At 43.3% G+C, this 23,135-nt stretch overlaps 1 protein-coding gene across 1 annotated transcript in view; it reads left to right on the forward strand.

Annotated features, from left to right (window-relative positions):
* The window catches only part of TNFRSF1B (TNF receptor superfamily member 1B), a 38,284-nt gene extending 16,560 nt beyond the window's left edge, over positions 1–21,724 (forward strand). The window contains exons 2-10 of the mRNA XM_005292804.5: positions 3,647–3,749; positions 10,245–10,373; positions 11,659–11,811; positions 15,321–15,414; positions 15,514–15,722; positions 16,573–16,650; positions 17,335–17,345; positions 17,816–18,062; positions 19,422–21,724. Of these exons, the coding sequence (XP_005292861.1) occupies positions 3,647–3,749; positions 10,245–10,373; positions 11,659–11,811; positions 15,321–15,414; positions 15,514–15,722; positions 16,573–16,650; positions 17,335–17,345; positions 17,816–18,062; positions 19,422–19,723 (1,326 nt within the window). The 3' untranslated portion in view covers positions 19,724–21,724. The remainder of the gene's footprint in view (positions 1–3,646; positions 3,750–10,244; positions 10,374–11,658; positions 11,812–15,320; positions 15,415–15,513; positions 15,723–16,572; positions 16,651–17,334; positions 17,346–17,815; positions 18,063–19,421) is intronic.
* Positions 21,725–23,135: the final 1,411 nt, after the last annotated feature.

Consider the following 23,135-nt stretch of genomic DNA (forward strand, 5'->3'; position numbering starts at 1 on the left):
GGTTGACTGTAAAGCCATGTGGGATAGCTATTGGAGGCACACAGTGATGCCAGCTGTTGCTTGCACATGAACAACAGTGCGAACTAATTCAGTTCTCCACAAACTTGGTCCACTTCGCAAGAGGAGTCCAGATTTCAGGTGAAGTGCAGAGTTAATGCGCTGTGATGCATTGCATCATTGGTAGGCCTCATGTTTTAGAAGCGGATTAACTCTATTTGTATGCTTCAAAACCCCCATGTAGACAAGCCCTTAGTGTCTTGATAATGGTTGTGTAGTTACAGTTGAGTGATCAGTGCAGGTAGTTAAGTGAGGTAGTTCGCTCGGTTCCATGTTATGGTGGCACTGAAGAAAAAGAAGACTCTGAGAGATGTACTTTATGTATGTTAGGTGCCTGAAGTGCTTGGGACAGGGGCATTCTCCTTCTGGATGTTCTATCTGCTGGACTTTCATGCCCAGAGCTCCTGAGGGGAGGCAGAATGGATTGCAGGTGCTTCTCCTTAAGGGCCTCTTGAGGCTAAATCCACCCGGTTCTGGGCACAGGCTGGATCCAAGGTCCGAGAAGTCAGTCTTGCTGGTGATTGCCACTGGCTAAGTGGATTTTCCGAGCCCTGTTCTCAAACACTGCTAAAAATAAGGGCAAAACATTTCTACCAGCTAGAAGAAAAACAGTGGGGTTCCCTTTAAATGAAAGTGGGATGTGGATATCTATGTCAGACCCTGAAGAGGAGACACAATGGAATATGAATGCGTTTTTTTTTTTGTTTTTTTTTTTTTTTACAAGGAGGAAGGATATTTCCTGCTTTTGATTTCTTTTCTTTATCCATGTTTGAGGCACGTCTCCAAGTTTATATAAATCTTACAATAACAACTGGGTTAATGAGATTTCTGACTCTGACGGAATTGTCTTTTTACTCTTCATTGAATTAATGACTGTTAAGTGCTTTCTGAGCTGTGCCCTTTTAATGTGTCAGGAAACTCCTACACTTTTGCTGCCCAACAAAAAGCTTTCCTTTATTATTGTTTTTAAAGGCACAGTGAACTTTTTGTGGTTGCTTTGAGAATAAAGGACCAGATATTCAGACATTTGTCCATTGAAGTAACTGACCTATGCCAATTTATACCACCTGAAGATCTGGTCCAGAGTGTTTTATGATTGTTCTGTATTCATCTGACCTGCCATATACATAGGTTTTAAAAAAGGAGACTCACAGCCAGCCACTTTCCATTAGAAGAGGCATCACTGTTGCCAGAGGCATCATTCCTGAATTTTATTTTGATCAGGTTTTAAACAAAGAGGTTTCTGAAGTCCGCAGTAGTATCAGAAAGTACTGACAATGATAAAACCACTTTCTGCTTTCATCTGGTTGCCTGGGTTTGATGGCACCGGTTCTTTGCCGGTAGGGACAGAGTCTCTTGCCTGCACTGGTGTTGCTTGGATGTAATTAAGGGCTGCAGAGGAGAGGAATTTAGGGTTTCATCCAATGTCTGTTGAAATCGATGGAAAGATTCCTATCCATTTCAGTAGTGCTGGAGCGGTTCCACAGTTAATTCTGTTGATGTATGGGCGAGAACATAATCCATCTCCCTCTCCCCCTGCAGTGATGGCTCACAAAGCCTGATGGGAGTAAAAAGTTGTAAAATTGTACCTTTATTTTAAAAAAAATGAAGTTGGGAGATATGACTCTGAATGCACACAGGGAGCAGAACTGCGCAGGTGTCATTGTCATGTATTCACTTTTAAACACTAGAACCATGTGTCAAGCGGTGCTTAGGGCCTGCTGCTTGGGGCTGGATTTTATTTTGATCACAGCTGATTTTGATGGACTGTGGATTTTTGACCAGGAGTGTTGATGATCAGATTGTTCGTTGTGCTATAAAATTACAAGGAAAAAATTGCAGAGCAGTGGTTTACAAGCTGCACAATTTATGTTTGTGTGTAGTGATTTGTCACTAGAACGTAAACAGTCCATAAACTGCAGGTCTCGTTAAACGCGAAGTCATCATGAAAATGAAGGAAGAAGGCCCAGTTCCTTCTATCTATAAATGTACTGTGGTTTTGCTGAATGTCCTAACATTTTCATCACTAGAGTGGTGCTGGAAATGTTAGAACTGTAACATGATGCAAAACACGTTCTCCTTTTGATTATGCAACGTTGCCAACGCTTACGATTTTTATTGCCAGTCTTGTGATATTTGGTGTTTTTTGTTGAAACTTCAGGTACTGGACTCAAGAGACTGCACGTGAATCTCGGATCTCATTTTTTAAAGAATTGCGTTTCTAGCCTTCTTAGATATGGAGGTAGTTACATAATACGAAGCAAGTGCAGCTTAAAGGCTTAGAAATCAGAAGGCAATTGAAAAGAACTCCCAAAATATATTTTGTAAAAAATCTCTTGATTTGTATCTTATGATTTTTTGGGTGCCTGACTCCTGATTTTTGAATGCTTGCAATTGGTAATACTGATTGTTAAACAGAAGAGATGGGGTTAAGCTGTAAAGTCTGGTACTGGATTCAGGTCAGATCTCAAACTTTCCCAGTGTTTGTGGTAGTTTAATATCTTTGTTTCCAGTTTGGGGCGTTACAGAGATAGTCCTGACTTGTGATGTTTGGATTACCCGAAGCTGAACTTTCCCAAAATCTAGGATGGGAGGTGTGGATGTTTGCAGCCTTTTGCCATAACATGGAGGGCGAAAACATTGATGTTAATGGGGTCAGGATTTCATCAGGAAGTTTCAGTGGCATTTGGAGTCTCTTTTGCAAAGGTTTTGAGGTTTATTGGGGGGGAAATCTCTCTTTTAAAAATAGCCTCTCTGTAATATTACTTTTTAGCAACCCATAAGAGAAAGCAAGTTGTTATTAATATACACAAGGACAAGGGATAATGAAGATACAGAGATAAGGTACTTAAACATGCCTGAAATGACTGGATTTAACTTCTCTTCAAGAACTACAACATGCATCTGCTAGAACATAGGACAAGCTTCTGCCCTGGCTGCAACTCGGGGTACGTCTATACTTACCTCCGGGTCCGGCGGTAAGCAATCGATCTTCTGGGATCGATTTATCGCGTCTTTCTAGACGCGATAAATCGATCCCAAAAGTGCTTGCCGTCGACACCAGTACTCCTGCTCGGCGAGAGGAGTATGCGGCATCAATGGGGGAGCCTGCCTGCCGCGTCTGGACCCGCGGTAAGTTCGACCTAAGATACTTCAACTTCAGCTACGTTATTCACGTAGCTGAAGTTGCGTATCTTAGTTTGAAGTGGGGGGTTAGTGTGGACCAGCCCTCAGTGGGGTTTAAGTTAGGACAAAGTCTGGCCCATGCTGCTCCACAGACAGAGATGGCCTCGGCTTCCTCTGTCCGCTGGGTCATGCACACAACAGCAGATTGAAAAGAAAGCTGGCTGCAAATACATTGATTCTCTAGCGCTATCTCTTCAATTTCTACGTTATTATTTATTTGTTTTGAGCTTGCAGCTAAAAGCCCCAGTTAGAGGTCTGTACACACATACAATGAAACGACATTCCCTGTCTCAAACGGTTGTTAACCTTTTATTTTTCCTTTATTAAAAAACCCAAAACACACCAACAACATGCAGGGTCATAATATGCTTGCATCTGACAACTTTTCCTTTCTTTTTCCTAGAACTATTCATTGCCTTATACGAGGCAGACTCCGGAGTGCAAAGACCCAGACTCTGAATACTTTGAAGAAAACATTAATAAATGTTGCAGCAAATGTCCTCCAGGTAATGGATTTAGGTTATTTATGACTATTACTGTGTAAGGGTAAATTCATCTGATTTCTGGATAAATGTGGTGCGCCTGTATCCTTGAGAGAGCCAGAGGAGTCGCTGATTTTTGCTGCTTTAATATACTCCCAGCCATAAGACCTTGTATTGTTGATCCTGGGACTGTAAGAAACATTTATCGCAGGGCCTAGAACCAGTTGCCTGAATGACTTCTGGCCAGGGTTCACCCTGTTGGCTTAACCAACCTTTGAATGAGTCTGGCGCCAAAGTGTTATCTTGTGTGATTTGGATCCCATGCCAGCTGCAGTGTGGCAGATCCAGCTGTTTCCTGGTGAGGCGTGGGGTTTCTTGGGGATTTGCTAGGTTCTTAAAAGTGAACAGATGCAGTTTTACCTGCCAATTTTTTGAGCATAATCTTTTTATTAAAATATTTGTAAAAATGTACTTTCATACAAGGAGAATAACATATAAAACTAATTAAACCACCAGCACCGAATCCTCGCCCCCAATTTAACATTATTAGCCAATGTCTGCCCGAGTACAGTAATAGCAAATACACTGTTAATCCCTGCGTGGGGTACAATGTAGTATTTGCACAGTATTATTAGGTACAATCTAGCTCTGGGAAGATTCAGTTATTCTATAATTGTTCATTATGGAGTTAGGTGCCTTCTTCCCATGAAGCATCTAGTGCTGACCACTTTCAAAGACAGACCACATGGACCACTGATCTGATTTGCAATGGCTTTTCCTATTGTTCCCAATTACACCTACTAAGAAATGGGGCAAGTTACGAATGTCAAGCCAGGCCTACACTTATACTCCAATGATATTTTGTAGTGACATCTTCTTGGTAAGTATTTATTGAGCATAGAAAGCTTTCTTTTGGTTGCAGGTGAAGACATTTTAGTTGCTGGTTGTTGTAATTGCCCACCAAGTATTTTGATCATATAGAGATAAAGCCCAGAGAGAGCTCAGAACTTTGGGTACGTTGTCGTCAAAGAGACGAACCATCAGAGTTATTCTTACTCCCCTGGCATTTACCTCACAACATGCTGAGCAAATGTTCTTTGTCTCTCTAAGTGCAAAGTTCCTGTCGCAGAGATTTGGATGATTAAGCAGGAAACGAGCATGTGCTGAAGCAGCCTAAGTGGCTCGAATTGACCAAAAATGTCAAGACTTAACGTCTTGGTTTCCTGTGTTAGAAATGCAATGGAGGAAAATGTCATGATTCATAATTAAACCTTCACACTCTGGCAGTAAATAGCGATCAAGCTCCAGTGGCACCTTCTCCCCTTTATTATAATATTTCACAATAACAAGCCCAGGATTTGGGGCAATGCATAGGAAACTGAAAGTCTCTGTAGTTGTCGATATTTGAAGTTGAACGGAAGGGTTTTTCATGTTGATTTATATAAAAAAAAGCCCAGATTTTTAAAGGTATTAACTCATTTTTGCCATCAGCAATGCACAGCCTAAGCGATTTAGGAGCCTAGGTCACATTTCCCCAAAAGGGATTTAGGCACTTTAGAACCTAAATCCCTTGAGCCGTCAATGAGATTTAGGCTTCTAAATCAGTAAGGCGTTACAGTGCTGAGCGCAGTGGTGCCTAAATGCCTTTTAAAAATCGGGGCCTAAGAACCTAAATCATTAACAGGATACATGGAGCCAAATTAGAAATTGTAGATAAAATATATTTGAAAACCAAATATTTGGAAATCTTTTCCTGTGTTACTTAACTGCCAGGGCCTGGCTTCATGGTTCCCTGTGACTCCAGTACATCACTAATCCCTAAAATGGAGATTCTCAAAGGAGGGGCCAAAACTAGCTATGAAGGCTTTCTTGGCAGGGCCTCATTGTTCCTCTCATTGAGCAAGCATGTCCTCCAGCGTGTTCCTGTATGCCATGCGCCTATACCAGATATGGACTGGCTACAGGGCCTCCCTGTGAGTGATACACACCAGATGTGTTCAGTATAAAATCCTCCAGTGCTCTATCTGTATGGCTGAGTGTAGTTGAAATAAGGTACAGTAGAGCCTCGAACTGACCCGTCAACCACATCCCTCGTATGGAACCAGAGGCAGCAGCAGAGACGACAAAGCAAATACAGACTGTTAGACAGTGTTAATACAGACAGTGTTAAAGGTAAATTACTAAAAAAATAAAGACAGGTTTCAGAGTAGCAGCCGTGTTAGTCTGTATCCATATATTGAACAAATTTATTAGAGCATAATAATATTGGCCTCTCAGAGTTGGTAAGACAACTCCCACCTGTTCACGCTCTCTGTATGTGTGTGTGTATATATACATCTCCTCAATATATGTTTCATTCTATATCCATCCGAAGAAGTGGGCAGTAGCCCACGAAAGCTTAAGCTCTAATAAATTTGTTAGTCTCTAAGGTGCCACAAGTACTCCTGTTCTTTTTAAAAAAATAAAGGGAGAGTTTTGAGAGATTTGACAAGGTAAGGAAATGTTCTGTGCTTGTTTAATTTAAATTAAGATGGTTAAAAGCAGCATTTTTCTTCTGCATAAACAACGAGGAGGCCTTGTGGCACCTTAGAGACTAACACATTTATTTGGGCATAAGCTTTTGTGGGCTAGAACCTGCTTCATCAGATGCATGGAGTGAAAAATAAAGTTTCAAAGCTGTATTAGGTCAATGCTGAGTCTTACCACCTCCATTCCTGAGGTGCTGGTAATGCTGAGGTTCTACTATATGCCACACATAACACCACCTAGTGGCTAACTAGTATAATACAAGTTTCAGAGTAGCAGCCGTGTTAGTCTGTATCCGCAAAAAGAACAGGAGTACTTGTAATTTAGCATTTCATTTCATCTCCCTTTAAGTTCTACATTCCTACCATTTTACAAAATTTATTCTATCCTACTGGTTTTGAAGTTCAATATGGAACAATCTGTTAAGTGTCTCTGAGTTGTGTTGGTTTTCTAATTGCATGTCCTGAATGCATAGCAACTTCGTCATCTGGCGATTCATTAGCTACAATGACTGCTGTGGTCTGTTTCGAATCCTTGAGTTGTCTTGTTCTGCATCTGCCATCTGTAGAGTTAGTTGGCTCTGTTGATTGTTCTTTCTGAGGAACGGACTGTAGATGTCAACAGTTTCTGTTGAACTCTCCACTGTCAGTCTTGATTACATATGATCTGACCTGATTTTTTTTTTTCTTTTCTTTTCGACAGCTGGAGTTGTCCATTTCCCCCTGCCTCCTTTCTTCCCCCCCTCAGATTGAGAGGAACACGGTTACCAGGTTCTAGACTTGGCAGTTCTCTAATGAGTGACATCTGTTGTAAAAGTGTTTGCAAGCTCTCTTAGCCTTTTGTATCCAATTTCGCTACCTCTTCACGTCTGACCCCTTTGGAGATAGATTCTTTCCCAAAGTTGGAACAGTAGTTTTGAACGGTCTTCCCATCAGGAGTTGTGCTGGACTATACGCAGTAGCAGCTCTTGGTGTTGATCTGTAGCTCAGAAAAGCAAGGAATGAATCTTCCCGCTGTAGGATTTTATTGGCTGTCTGTACAGCTCTCTCAGCCTCTCCGTTTGCTTGTGGGTAATGTGGGCTGCTAGTAATATGATCAAAATCATATTTTGTTTGGAATGACTCACGTTCTGCTGCGATGGATTGTGATCCGTTTCCCATGACGAGTTGTTCTGGAATACCGAAGTGAGCAAAAGGGCACTTGAGTATTCTCAGCAACACTGCAACATGTTATATCTTTCAAGTACGTTATTTCTATTGGAAAAATAGTCCACGATGACCAGGTAATGATGTCCTCTGAATTTGCATAAATCTGCGGCTAGTCTCTTCCAAGATCTCTCTGGTAGAGGTGTTGTTATTAAAGGTTCTTTGTGTTGTTTTGGTGTGTTAGTTCTGCAGTGTTTGCATGCACATATTTCATTCTTTGTCCTTGCCCAGCCACAGTACTGTCTGGTTGGCTGTTCACAGTATTTAATTAATCCTTAATGTCCTTCGTGGATGAGGTTTAGGATTTCTCCTTTCATTTAGTTTAGAATTACGATGCAATTGCCTTTATTCATGTGTCCATTTGACCTGCTTAATTGTCTACGCACTGCAAAGTAGTCTCTGGTCATTTCCTTAGCATCCTTTAGATACTTGGGTGAGCCAGCTCCAGTGTAACTTAGAACTTCCTAAACTTGCATGTCTGCCACGGCTGCTTTTTGTAGCTGGTGTCGTCCTTTTCTGACACTGGTCTGTATGCGTTCACAGCTTCCATGTACGCGGTTACAGCATCTTTGAAGTCACGGGTAGTTGAGTGCAAAGCTGCGCTCCGTGACAGAGTTCTGCAACGACCAGATTTTGCCCCAGAACTTATTAGCAATTGGGTTAAATCTCATTAACCTTATTGACAGACGTTAGCATCTTAATGGTGCTTGATCCAGGACTTTTCCACTGATGAGGGTTACGCAGTTTATGGTGTGTCGTCAGTGTAAACGAATCCAATCCACACAGATAGCTGTAAAAGTTCTCCCGTGTCCATACGTTTGCCAGGTACTCCTTTTCAATCGGTGCATATTCTTTTTCTGCTTCTGTAAGTGTGCAAGAGTAAAATGCAACTACTTCCACTCAGAGCTGTGATGTGGCAACAATACTGCACCTAAGCCATTGCTCCCTGCATTGGCACTGATCCCGATTGTGGGTTTGTACACGTCATAGTACTTGAGAACTGGAGCTGTTGAGATCATTTCTCTTACCTAGTTGAAGGCAATGTCTTGATTTCCCTTTTTCCCACCTCAGAACCAAGATGTGTTGGACTTTAACAGTTCATTCTGTGGTTTTGTCACTGTAGAAAGCTCTTGCAGGTTTTGACTAAGGTAATTTACCACACCCAGTACATGTTTCTGTTCTGGTATATTCACTGGTGCATTCAGTTCTTGAATTGCTTTTACTTTCTCAGGGCTAGGACTGATTCCATCTTTGTTTATTGTCTGTCCCCAAAACTTCATTTAGGGTAGGTGGAAAACGCACATTTCCATGTTTCGTTTGTGTCTAGACTAACTTATTAGCCCTTAGGACTTTGTTGATGGTTTCGTTGTATTCTTCCATCGAACAGCCATACATCAAAATATCATCCATGAAAACTACAACTCCATTTGTGTTCATTAACAGTTCTGCCATCTTTCTTTGGAAAATTTCAGGTGCACTGGTAATCCCCAAAAGTAATCTTTTGAAAGCAAAATCTCCCAAAGGGTATGATAAATGTAGTTGGTTTAGCACTTTCTATGGCTAAAGGGATTTGCCAGAATCCGCTCAAGGCATCCAGCTTGGAGAATATTGTAGCTCCTTTCACTTTGGAGAGGAAGACATCCAATGTTGCGAGGATATGTTGTTCTCTCACAACTGCCTCATTAAGTCTTTTCAGTTCCACACAGATTTGTATTCTCCCATTTTTCTTTATAACTGGTACCACTGGGGCACACCTTGCTGTTGGCTCAGAGATTGTCTCCATTATGCCAATCTGCTGCATTCTCGTTAACTCAGTTTCCACTTTAGGAAGTAATGGGCTAGGAATCCTGTGAGGTGTATGTACACTGTATGGTTCAGCATTGTCTTTTAAGGTTATTTTTACTGGATCTCCTTTCAGAAGTCCAGTATCACCAAATATTTCATCCAGTTCTTCCACCTCTCTCACATGGCTGCCATGTTGTGGCTTAGATGGCTGTTGGTCCAGGGCCGGCTCCAGGCACCAGCTTAACAAGCAGGTGCTTGGGGCGGCCACTCCGGAGGGGGGCGGCACGTCCAGCTATTCGGCGGCAATTCGGCGAAGGGTCCCTAACTCCGGCTCGGAGTGAAGGACCTCCCGCCGAATTGCCGACGCAGATCGCGATCGCGGCTTTTTTGGGGGGCGGGGGGGGGCTCCTTGGGGCGGCAAAAACCCTGGAGCCGGCCCTGTGTTGGTCTGTGATCCTTTTGATCACACGCACTCTGAATGCAAAGCTTTTGTCTTGGCTTAAATTCTTTGCTAAATCAGTGCTTTCATATTTGTAAGGTGCTTTGAGATCCTTGAAAGGTACCAGATATTTGTATTACACAGCATAGATTATCAGACTCTGCCCTTGAGTAAATGTTTGCAACTCCTACTTAAATCAATGGGACTTGAGTATATTTATCTGTGGATCTGTGGTAATTCTAAGATACTTATCAGCTTGGTATCCAAGTGCCATACAAAAATAAGTAGTATCTTAGGTCAGAGTTTGGTGCAATATTTAGGAACAAGAGGATGAGGAGTTGAGGTTGCTGTGGCATTTCTTCGCTTGTATCCTTTAATGTCTCCGTCTCACCATTATTTTAACATCTATGTTGTGGTTATCAAAACTTCTTCATGTTTCTTTTAATCAACGAGCAAACAGGATGATGATGAAGGGAAATCGGTGCCACAGCTATGAACGAAACTTACAAGATGCAATTCCTACTGAGTCATTCCAAGCAGACATTTTCATTGTTTATTTTGCAGGTTACCGTGTGCTTCAAAGCTGCAGTAGCAGTGCTGACACAGAATGTGAACCGTGCGAGCGAAACACATATACAGCGGTCTGGAACAGAGCTCGGCGCTGTCTTGCCTGCTCACCCCGCTGCAATACCGGTATGCCGAAGTGATTGCCTGGGATGCTTATCCCTTTGCCAGCTCGGTTTTGTTTTAGGGATGCTGCGAATGAGAAGATGGATCTAAATGATACGCTAGAGGTGAAACTCACCTCTGTGTTGAGAGCCTACACAAAGATGCCTGTGCACCGCTTAAGTCTCACTTCAGCTCTGTTGTGAAGGCAGCAGTGGCATGTAGGCTTTGCACTGGGCATCTGCTCAGAGGTGAAGTTCATTCTAGATGAATAGCACAAGCCAGAAGGAATTTATGTCCTGGAAATGGTACTAGTGGTCTCTCCTGGACCGGTCTGGTCTCTGAGGGAGAGCCTTGGTGCTGCACTAGGATCATCTGAGCGGCGCCTCGGGGCCCCTCCTGAACAGCACTGTGACCCCCAATGCGGCAGGTTGTAAGGCCCCTCACTCAGTTTTGCCCCCACCCTCTTGCCCCGGCTGCCCAACGGCAGTGCTGAGGAGGAGACGCACTGCCCACTCAGGTTTGGCTCCACGGCCCCTCCATCATGATGGACAGGGCCAAAACGGAGCGAGTGGCATTGCCACCTGGCGCACAGGGGCCGCAGTGCTGATCAGGAGGGGCTGTGTGGGCCATGGGGCAGCTGGCGCTTCTCCTTGCTGCTGCTGTGAGGCCAGCTCCTACCCCAGGGCTCCTCCCCGGGGGCCTGCCCAGCCTCATCCCACTTCCAGCAACTGCTGAGTCCTCAGGACTCGCTCAGTGACCACCTCAAGACTTCTACAACTATGGGGAGCCGTGGTGAGGTCCCGTGCAGGGGAGCCCAGCCAGGAGAGGGGCAGTGGGGAGCCCTGATGAGGGTTGGGGGAGGACATACGGGGGTTCAGCTGTGTGTACTATGTGAAAAATGTCTGGGTGACCCTTTCAAAGCACCATATTAAATGGTATATTTTCCTCTCTCTGTGAGGTATATTTTCAGCTGTTCTGGGTCCTGTCCTCTCTTTGTATTGAAAACTGGGTAATCAGAGGCACAAGAGCTTAGATTTATGGCTGCAGTTCAGCTGTGGGGATCCACATCGAAGTGAAAATTTTGCAAATGCAAATTGTGCCTGTACAAGAGAGGTCACTCTTCGGAAAATGTGCACACAACGGCAAAACTCATCACAAAATCTCTTCCTTCGAAGAGGAATATAAGCCTGCCAGTCACCTGCTGCAAAATACTTGACCTTCACTTGCATTATGTACTAACAGTCGTGAGGACTGTCACTTGAATTCTTCCTTATATCATCACAACTTGCTTTATTGTTTTTGGATTTAGGATTCGTGCAGATTCAGGAATGCACAAGGACCCAAGACAGAAGCTGCAGCTGCTCAGCCAACACCTACTGTGCTTCAAAACCAAGTCACGGTCGCTGCCTGGCGTGTAAAGCACACAAGACATGTGGAAAAGGCCAGGGCGTTTCCAAACCAGGTAAATTAAGTTTGAATGAGCAGTTTCCATGTACAAAGAATTACTGGATGAAGCGCGAGTATTTTTGCTACTTGTCTGCCCATAAAAATTGCTGATCCACCCTGCACACTATACATTACAGAAATATTTCCCTCCGATCGCCTAAATTACTTTCTTAGGTATTTCTAGTGCACCCATCATAACAGTGTCTATGCACCAAATACAGCATGAAGAGTCACAATAGAGTTGTCTGGGTGGAGGAAGGATATATGGTCCCCTCTTCTCTCAGTTGCGTGTTTCAGTAAAGCTCTCCCTATCTCTCTCCACTCTTTGCGTTATTATTTTGCTCTGTTTTGCGATTTGCTCCATATGTGTCACTCATAGAACTGGAAGGGACCTCGAGAGGTCATCTAGCCCAGTCCCCTGCACTCAAGGCAGGACTAAGTATTATCTAGACCATCACTACAGGTGTTTGTCTAACTTGCTCTTAAAAATCTCCAATGATGGAGATTCCACCACCTCCCCAGGCAATTTATTCCAGTGCTTAACCATCCTGACAGTTAGGAAGTTTTTCCTAATGTCCAACCTAAACCTCCCTCACTGCAATTTAAGCCCATTGCTGCTTGCCCTATCCTCAGAGGTTAAGAAAAACAATTTTTCTCCCTCCTCCTTGTAACAACCTTTTATCATGTCCCCTCTCAGTCGTCTTCGCCACACTAAACAAACCCAATTTTTTTCAATCTTCCCTCATAGGTCATGTTTTCTAGACCTTTAATAATTTTTGTTGGTGTTCTCTGGACTTTTGCCAATTTGTCCACACCCTTCCCGAAATGTGGCACCCAGAACTGGACACAATACTCCAGTTGAGGCCTAATCAGCATGGAGTAGAGCGGAAGAATTACTTCTCGTGTCTTGCTTACAATGCTCCTGCTAATACATCCCAGAATGATGTTCACTTTTTTTGCAACAGCGTTACACTGTTGACTCATATTTAGCTTGTGGTCCACTGTGACACCCAGATTCCTTTCCTCAGTACTCCTTCCTAGGCAGTCATTTCCCATTTTGTATGTGTGCAACTGATCGTTCCTTCCTAAGTGGAGTATTTTGCATTTGTCCTTATTGAATTTCATCCTCTTTAGTTCAGACCATTTGTCCGGTTTGTCCAGATCATTTTGAATTTTAATCCTATCCTTCAAAGCATTTGCAACCCCTCCCAGCTTAATATTATCCACAGACTTTGTAAGTGTACTCTCTATGACATTCTCTAAGTCACTGATGAAGATATTGAACAGAACCTGACCCAGAACTGATCCCTGCAGGACTCCAATTGTTATGCCCTTCCAGCATGACTGTGAACCACTGATAACTACTCTCTGGGAATGGTTTTCCAACCAGTTTTGCACCCACCTTATAGTAGCTCCATCTAGGTTGCATTTCCCTAGTTTGCTTATGAGAAGGTCACGCGAGACAGTATCAAAAGTTTTACTAAAGTCAAGATTTACTATGTCTACCTCTTCCTCCTTCCCCTCCCCCACAAGGTTTGTTACCCTGTCAAAGAAAGCTATTAGGTTGGTTTGACACAGTTTGTTTTTGACAAATCCATGCTGACTGTTACTTATCACCTTATTATCTTCTAGATGTTTCCAAATTGATTGCTTAATTATTTGCTCCATTATCTTTCCAGTTACAGAACTTAAGCTGACTGGTCTGTAATTCCCATGGTTGTCCTTATTTCCATTTTTATAGATGGGCACGATATTTGCCCTTTTCCGGTCTTCTGGAATCTTTTCAGTCTTCCATGACTTTTCAAAGATAATTGCTAATGGCTCAGATATCTCCTCAGTCAGCTCCTTGAGTATTCTAGGATTTCATCAGGCCCTGGTGACTTGAAGACATCCTCTATCTTGTCTAAGTAATTTTTAACTCATTCTTTCCCTATTTTAGCCTTTTCTAATCCTACCTCATTTTCACTGGCATTCACTGTTAGATGTCCAATCACCACCAACCTTCGTGGTGGAAACTGAAACCTTTCCACATTTTCTGTTGTTTTCCCCCCTTCTCTCACCCATGAGTAACGGGCCTACCCTGTCCTTGGTCTTCCTCTTGCTTCTAATGTATTTGTAGAATGTTTTCTTGTAACCCTTTGTTTCTAGCTAGTTTGTTCTCATTTTGTGCCTTGGCCTTTCTAATTTTGTCCCTACATACTTTTGTTGTTTGTTTATATTCATCCTTTGTAATTTGACCTAGTTTCCACTTTTTGTAGGACCCTTTTTTTGATTTTCAGATCATTGAAGATCTCCTGGTTAAGCCAGGCTGGTCTCTTGTCATACTTCCTATCTTTCCTATTCAGTGGGATAGTTTGCTCTTGTGCCCTTAATAATGTCTCCTTGAAAAACTGCCAACTGTCTTCTATTGTTTTTCCCCTTAGACTTCCCATGGGACCTTATCTACCAACTCCCTGAGTTTGCTAAAGTCTGCCTGTTAGCATTAGGCCTGTATGCTGCTCAAATCCCACTTATGATCTCAAAACAGGGCGTAGAGTTGATTTAGGTGACGAATAAATCTTGTGGTGGCCCACTGCACAGTGTAAACGAGTGAATTTCACCTTGTTATAGATGGTTCTGCATTTTCCTAGGATCCTCTGACAGTGTAGCTGTCTCAAGATGGCTTAAAAATCTCAAACAGGTGGATTTATTTCTGCAGTCCTGTTTTCAGTGGGAGTTCTTCCTGAGTCAGGATGGAGTAAAAATGACAATATTGTAGTTTCCACACTGGTATCATGTCACCCATCAGTAAAATGTAGCCACATCTTGGGTGGAAGATGGCAGTCACAACTGTTATTACATTTATTTATAAAGTGCCTATTACCATGGCATCTGCAAAGCAACGCTACCCTGTGGTTCAGGACAAAAAGTGAAGAATACCTAACACGATAAAAAATTCAGGGGAAATTTTAGATGAGTCAACTGTTGTTGTTGTTATGATCCTGTCTCTACTTGTGAAATATGCGTCCTCCAAACGCTATTTGGATTGCATCAAGGTTTAGATGGTATTTTAAATTTTGTGCCTACGTTCATTGGCCCCGGAATGGTGGTGAATATACTGATGTGAAGAGAAAGCATCATACCCAGAGGCTGCTGGAGAGTGGGGACTAATTTTTTACGGTTGCCAACCGTTGCAGTCCTTACTCAAGTAAAACTCCATTGACTGGATTAGGAGTTTTGCCTGATTAAGGATTGGCAAAGACTGCAGGGTTTGGCTTTTAATGCCATGTTTTAACTGTTCCAGTTGATTCCAAGTAAACCTTTGAAAAATACCGTAGCCCTCAAGGGCATAGAGCCCAATTAATCTTTCCTTCTGTAACTGGGCAGCATGTGGGATGCTTGGCTGGGAGGCTGTCAAAGCCAGCGCTTTTGTTTACTGTCTCCGTAACATTTCCAGGATGTGTTTGACCCACCTAAAACTTATGATTCACTTGGCATTTCTCAACAAGTGACTAACTGGCGACATTTGGAAATATTTGTTTAAAGGAACGAACATTACGAATACAGAGTGTTTCCCCTGCCCCCCCGGCACTTTTTCAGACGAAGAATCCTCAACTGCCTCCTGCAAACCGCACAGAGTGTAAGTTCCCGATTTGCCCTTTCTCATTTAACAAGACATCCGCCTGTAATTGTGTCCGGGGGTGGTTTTGTTTTTAAACCCTCCTCTTGTTTCTTGCAGCTGTCAATCAGTGTCTGTTGAAGGAAGCAGCACAAGTGACACCGTCTGCAGTGACTCCGAGGTAGATGTTGCTGTCATAGCGACATCTCCTCACACCACCACACCCAGCACTGGCCAGCTTACAGCAGAAAGCTCCGTTTCTGGAACCAACGAAATAAAAACCAATGTCGTCCAGCAAGGCCTTTCTCCTGATGTGTCTCAGACCATTGGTGAGCTATTGATTAAGTTCACGTTTTGTCTGTTCAGGAAGTGAGGTGATGCCTAGGTGTTTCTTTGCTGATCGCTTATGAAATCATTTGCAAATGCAAACTCGCAATGCTTACATTCCATTGGAGGAGTTAAAAAGGGCTTGCTTAGACTGGTTTGTACCCACCCCCACCCCTCCCCCAAATATTTACCCAGCTCTAGTATACTGCAGCTCTCTTGTGACTTGGCAAATTTCCTCCGGGGCCCAGTGTCAGGTTATGTGCTGTGTCCTGAGAGATGCAGCCCAGGAGGAGCAAATGCAAAGGTGTAATTCCTAGAGTCTGGGCTGCTGTAGGGGCCAAAATTGCCTCTGGCTTAACAAGCCTCCTGGGAGTCATTCTGATGTATGGCAGTCTTACCTAGGCTGCCTATGAGCAGCTCAGACTCTCCATAGTATTGAACGTCGTGGGGATGCTCTCTCCTTCTCCTGGCTTCCCTTTTACGCTGAGGTCTGTGTGTGTATAAGGGGCAACATAGGGTTGCTTATGTCGGCCCTATGCTTCTCCTGCACCTGGGGAATTCTCCTCCTAGCCCATTGTGGCTCCCTGATGGGCGGTGTGTGGGCCAGAATCCATCCCTCACTTTTCAAAATTATGGGAAAGTCCAAATTAATGAGGCAAGTGAGATCAAAATAAGATCTTTTTTGTATCTATCAGCCAAAAACCAACGCTCACTGTTAAACTTAGATGCACAACTGATGTGTGTGATATTTAACTTTTATAGCAAAGGAGAACAAAAAAAAAAAAAAAAAAACATGTTTTTACCAGTGCAGCTTAGATCTGTCCGCCAAATTATTTCTCTTGTTTTCTGTAGGTATAATAGTAGGATTGACGTTTCTAGTACTCATCGTAGTTGCAGGGGTTGCCTGTTGCATTGTTTCTAGGAAAAAAGGTAAGATTAACAGAGTGAAAATAACACAGATGAAATTAAATGAATAATAAGCTTAGATATACAAATGCTAGTCCCCTAGCCACAATATTCAATATGTATTTGGGGTGAAATTCTTCCCTGCATGGAAGGCTGGCATGAGACCTGTGCACCGCTGAAGCCCCATATAATCCCTCGTATCTGGGACACAGGCCTGTAAGCCACCAGTGTTCCCGTGAAATCAAGCACCTGTGCAACAAAAACTGCCACTGCAGTTTGTAAAGTATTTTGTGCTGCATGATATAATTACACGACATTATTTGTTGTTATTTTACTTAATTATTATGGCTGTGATTTTGATTGTGATCAGCACTCTTTGTCCTTTTCGCTAGAGAATGCTGATGATTTAATTCAGTTGATTTTTTTTGAGAATTCCCTTTGTCTCCTGCACCTGTCCCAGACTCTAGCCACATTGCAGAGTGAATATAAAGCAAATGTTTGATAACATTTTAAAACCGGGTACACAACCAGGTCTGCTCCACCCACAGATGATACAAGAACAAACTAAAATGCAGACCCCTTGCAGGCAGCATATCCCCGTTTAGTTAAAGTGCAGCTCTTTTGTCATTGATAGTACTTGGTGTTCTGTTTTTAATTTTAACTTTCTTTTCTCACTTGCAACCTGATTTGGTTCTTGTCCAATTGAAGCTCCAGATTTGGTGAGTATCAGTTCATTCCTTCTTCCCTGCTGCCCCTTTTCATTAATTCATGCTTTATAAATTCATGCAAGATCAATATCTGTTAATATGATAAAAATGAATAGCTGGAGAGATAAGGGGAGTGGGTTGCCCCCTGAGCAAGTTAGAGCCTCAGATGCACCAGTTTGCAATGGCCTTGTGGTGGTCAGTATGCCAGTGGGATCACCAGGGGATCACTAAAGGTTTCTTGAGGCCCCTAAGAACAGACCTAGGACATAAGGGGTCAGACCATCACCTGGTGTAAATTGTTGTGGCTCCATTGACGTCAGTGAAACTATGCCAATCGACAACAGCTGAGGATCTGACCCAACCAGTGAAATAAAGCCCCATGCTTTATTTCAACCTTCTATCTTCTTTTCTGGTTAAAAGTTTCATAAAATTTGACCTTTTGCCATTTTCTGTAACCGTCCCAACCCTTCTTGTGTCCTCAGAAGCAGCCTGACAAGAGGCCACGAGATGCAGGAGCACAGAGCGCCAGTAGTCCTAAGCAGGAGGAGCAGCATCTCTTAGAAACTCCTGGGTCCAGCAGCAGCTCTTTGGACAACACAGCTTCAAGAATCAGTGTAATAAGTATTAAGAACACAGAAAAGAAAGAAACCGAGGGAACTCAGCAGAGACGTATGACCTCAGGAGGTTGTAATCATCACAGTGGAGCCAGACCCGGCTCTGCAAGCTCAGGTAAGAGTCTATCGAAAGGTGAACACCAGAGCCCTGCGGTATTTTATTATCATTCTTTTTTAACAGAGGGAGTGCCACAAATGTAAATAGAATTTTAAGATACAAGACAAGCGGTGGGAGTGTATGGAGATGGTCGATGAGAAGGAGGGAGGAGTGACTGCTTGAAGAAATAGGATTGGGAGACTAGAGTCGCTGGACGGGTGTGAACAGAATGTTGTGGGCTGTTGCTCCTTTGGCCTGAGTAGTTAGCCAATATCTGGGGCCCTTGCAGGTTTGTTTTTGTTAGGAAGAGAAATTAATGATATGAGTCAGCGTTTTCTTGGATGAAATCCTGTTTATTGAGGAAGAATGTACACAAAGTCCTGTCTTCCTGAATACACTAGGATCAAACGATAGGCAGTTTCCTTGTTCACCATTTTCAAGTCTGCCCCTTCAGCCATTTCCATGCCCAACAAGTTCTGTCCCTGTTCCTTCTTAGGGCCATGCTCACAGCCGTCTCCCTCACTGTCTGCTGGCTTTCTCCTAAAAACACCCACCCCCACACCCACCCACCTTCAATCGGTATTCTAGCAGGGAACCCCTCAGATCACATGGCTTAGCTAATCAGGCTTCACCATGTGGCCTAGTGCCTTGGGTGGTAGCCTCCTATTGTTTCCAGCTATCACTACATAAAGGGACATTTAATTGCTCCTTCCATTTATAGCCTGAAAGACGGGGACCCATTAGCTTTTAACCATGTCCTTGGTTGTGTATATAGCAAAGTACAACTTGTTGGCAGACGTTAACATTTTCCCCAAAAATTCAGCCTGGGGCAGACACCTGGCATGAAAATTTTAGTCCGAACAGTTAAAGCTTGGCAAAGCTATAAGCCACTGAAAACAGGACCTTATAATGGAAAGTGTTTTGGTAACCTTGACTCTAGGGGTGTGTCTACAGCAAACACACACCCACGGCTGATCTGTGCCAGCCGGCTTGGGCTTAGGAACTGTTTAATTGCTATGTAGCTGTACAGGCTGGGGCTGCAGCCCGGGCTCTAGGACCCTTCAAGGTGGGAAGGTCCCAGAGCTCTGGTCGAGCCTGAACATCTACACTGCAGTTAAGCAGACTCTTTGCCTGAGCCCTGCGAATCTAATTCAACTGGCTTGGACCAGCCTCGGGTATTTAATTGCAGTGTAGACGTACCCGAGGTGGTGCTACCAACTCTGCCTATAGTAAGAGAAGGAAGGAGATTCAATCTACAGAGTCTGTTTTAAAACTTATAATTTTTTCTTAAGTCATTAAACTGGATAAAGAATCTTATCCTGCTGTAGGTTTCACTCTTCCACTTTTAATTTGTTTCGTTTTCTGTTTGTTTCACAGAGCATTCTGCTAGTGGAGGAACGCAGGTGAACGTAACTTGTATTGTTAACCTGTGTAATTCAAACCACAACCCACAATTTCCAGAACCGACCACTTCAACCACCACGGATTATGAAAATGTTCCCTACTGCACTCCAACAGAGGAAGAAATTCCCCTTTCTAAAGAAGAAAACCCCTTGAAAAGAAAATCTGAAATTCAAATCTCAGTGGAAGCTGCAGATAGTTTACCTCCAAGCTTACTGTTTCCAGACGGAAAGCCATTTCCTCTGAGTGTTCAAGATGCAGGGATGAAAAATAGCTAAAGAAGATGACAGATCAGATATTGACCAATAAAACTCTAAGCAGCTTCTGATCTGCTAAAATAAACAATGGGTTAAGAATAGCATTCTTATGGAGACTTAAAATCTAAAATGTATAAAGATATGGAGGAATGCAGAGCCCTTTAAAAATGTTTTAACCTTCTGATATGTAATGGCTTTAAAAGTTGAAGGAAGATCTTTGCAGAAGTCAGTGTTATTTTTAAAAGCGTTTTTTCTTTTCAATTTAGTATTTATCCATCAAATTGTCACGTGCTTCCTTCTGTCATGCCTTTCCCACATATCTTGGTCCTGGCCTAGAGGGATCTCCTCTGCAGCTGAAAAGGAAGTGTATTCAGTCTTCGTGCTTGTTCAGTCATTGACCTATCTGCTGAGTCTGCCTCCAGGATGCCATTTAGGGATAATGATGGAATTTTTGATTCTCACATCCCATCGGCAAAGAACGGGACTAAGACCAGCATTCCATGAGAAATGAGTTAGTGACCAGCCATCCAATGCTATTGATTTAGTCACATGTTTTTATGGCAACAAATTATACCATTTCCCATCTGATCCACCCACCTCTCAAAATATTCACTTTTTTTAAGGGATGTATGCTTCAGATCTTTCCTTCTGTCCTGGATATTTTTTGCTGCTGTTTTCTCTCTTTCTCTCTCATACCGTGGAGGCATATCTGTTCTCTAAGATTTATGTGTATTAGAGGGTAAAATCGTCTACATGAGCTTTTATACTAGATTACAACTCTTCTATTCAACAATAGCAAAAAAATGCACTTATTTTTGTGCCAGCTGTACATATTTAATATATTTTTAAAAAAGAAAATATATTTTAAGTAGAACTTGATACATTGAAGTAGGTAATTGTCAATCTAAGGGCTGTCATCTTTGTGCCATGGTTGATTTAATGCTGTTAGCTGGCTGACTCTTACGTCATTTCTTGAGGTCTGTCGGAGACAACTGCGTGTGCCATAATATTTTCCTCTACATTTCAATTAATAACGGTAAAGACAAATACCTATCTCATCCAACTCATCCTGGTTGACCCCAAGAAACGGTGAAAGGTTGAATGGAATGAAACCTCAGAACCACAAAATCAGCTGTTTGTGATTATATCGTTCTCTAGTAGCTGATCTGCAAGGAGATTGTACTCCCTACTGACAACGAATGGAGACTTTTCTTTAGTGCCGGTGGCAGAAGTCTGCGCTTTTGAAGCTCAAATTAACCAGCAACTGTGGTGTCTGCATTCAAACATAAATTTGTTACAAAGTGCCTGAGTCAGATTCAGGCTAAATCAAACCGGGGTCTGAATTCTGTCCTTATTAAAACACCTGCAAATCTTATTGGACCTGCTCAAGAGTAACGTAATGCAAAATTTATTCCAGAGGCTTTAGGCTGAAGAAGAATGCCTTTACAGAGTTTTCATTCAACAGCTGCTGAAGAGCAAGTATGCTTTACACTTTCACCTAAACTTTCAGGATTATCCTCTGTGGCTGTGGAGGTTAGAGGTGAAACATGCTGAACTATATTTTAACTTGCATTTGAGAGTATGCTCTGAAATGACTTAGCATATGGAAACACTGAAATTAATCCAAAACCACAGAATTTACGCTTACCTAGGACTTGATTGCACAGCAGGCTGTTTCCAGCAATGTGCTGAACATCTGTATCTGTTGCTCATCACTTCCAAGAACTGGGTCTGTATTGAAACAGCAGCCCAGAGGAGAAATCAGGGGTTCAGCCATGGCAGTTAATTTTATGGGCTCTTCATATTATGGTGGCAGAAAAATCCTATGTATTCATGTAAATATTATCAAAGCAATTTTTTAAGCTGTTCATGTGTATAAAAAAAGTGTATAAAAAAGTAAAACTAGTTTTATTTTTATAATTTATGTATGACTTGAACTCTCCTGTTCTGTTCTTTTTATTAAACAAAATGCCTTTACGTTTTCTTTGTTTTAAAAAAATTAAAAAACCTACAATTTGTTGATTTCATTTGCATCCCCTTAATTTCTGTATCCAAAACATTACTTTTGGCTCTTTTTTTATCATTATTGCCTAATTAAAGCAGGTTTGATCGAGTTCTTCTAGTGATTGCTCATATCAATTCCAGTTAGGTGTGCGTGCGTGCCGTGTGCACGGCCTTTGGATAATTTTTACCCTAGCAACACCTGGTGGGTCGGCTGTTGAGCCCCCTGGAGTGGCGCCTTCATGGCGCTCGTTATCTGCTGAGAGCGGGATTAGTGCCGGGACTTGACCAACAGTGCCGATGGGTGTACTAGAGCTGGCTTGCCCCGGGACGGTGCCGCACGTACAGGAACCGGTGCCTTGGAATGAGGCTGAGGGGGTGCCAATGCTGTCATGGCAATAAGATCTCATGCAGCTGCAAAGGTATCCGGGGTGGACGGCAACTGGACCTCAACCATGCTCCGTGTCGGGGAGTCCAGAGGCACCAGTCTTGACGGCTCTCCCCTTGGGGCTGGAGTCAATGGTGCCGAAGCCGTAGACTGTGCCCCTAGACGCTCCCCTGCGGGTCGCGTCTCCATGGGGGGTTCCAGAGAGGCTGGTCTCTGAGGAGGTGGGCCACCCTTTTCCGGCTTCCAGGAGAATGGGAGCGGTGCTGGGCCGATAATGTTGGTTGCGGTGCTAGGGAGCGTCGGAGATGTGGGTCTCAGTCAGAGTCCAACCGCGGTGCCACTCCAACCGCTGCCGCCGAGGCGCGCTGCGCACTGAGGTGCTCAGTGCCAGATCTTGGCGCGCTGCAGGAGGCTGAGGACTAAGGGCCCCCTCCATGAGGAGCTGTTTTAAATGAAAGACCCGCTCCTTCTTAGTCCGGGGACGAAACCCTTTGCAGATCCTGCACTTGCCTGAGGTGTCTGGGGGAGTCTCATCAAGCAGCCAAGATTCATGGGGGTCGCCCGTTGGCATAGGCTTAGAGCAGGAACCGCAGGGCTTAAATCTCAGAGCCTTGGGCATGAGCCCAAGAGAAAAATCGGGAAGGGGGGGGAACCCAACCCCACTAATACTAGTTATAACTATAAACAACTATAACTGTTCATTGTAAACTATGCTAGGGAGAGTGGGGAGCAGTGAAGCAGGACTCCACTGTTCCAACGACCATCACAGGTGTTAAGAAGGAACTGAGGAGGTGCTGGGTTGGCTGGGGTATATATCGAGCACCAGGAAGGCGCCACTCCAGGGGACTCCACAGCCAACCCACCGGGTATTGCTAGGTAAAAATTCTTTGATAGCCGTGCATGCGGTGCGCACACACCTAATTGGAATGGATATGAGCAACACATTTTCGAAGAACAACAGTTACAAAGGTGGGTAACTGTTTTTTCAGTCTTACCTACCACTTTCTAAAGGTTGGTACTAGTTTAAAATTAAGTAGGATGTAG

Source organism: Chrysemys picta, chromosome 21 (genome assembly GCF_011386835.1).
Source record: "Chrysemys picta bellii isolate R12L10 chromosome 21, ASM1138683v2, whole genome shotgun sequence".
Classification (NCBI taxonomy): Eukaryota; Metazoa; Chordata; order Testudines; family Emydidae; genus Chrysemys; species Chrysemys picta.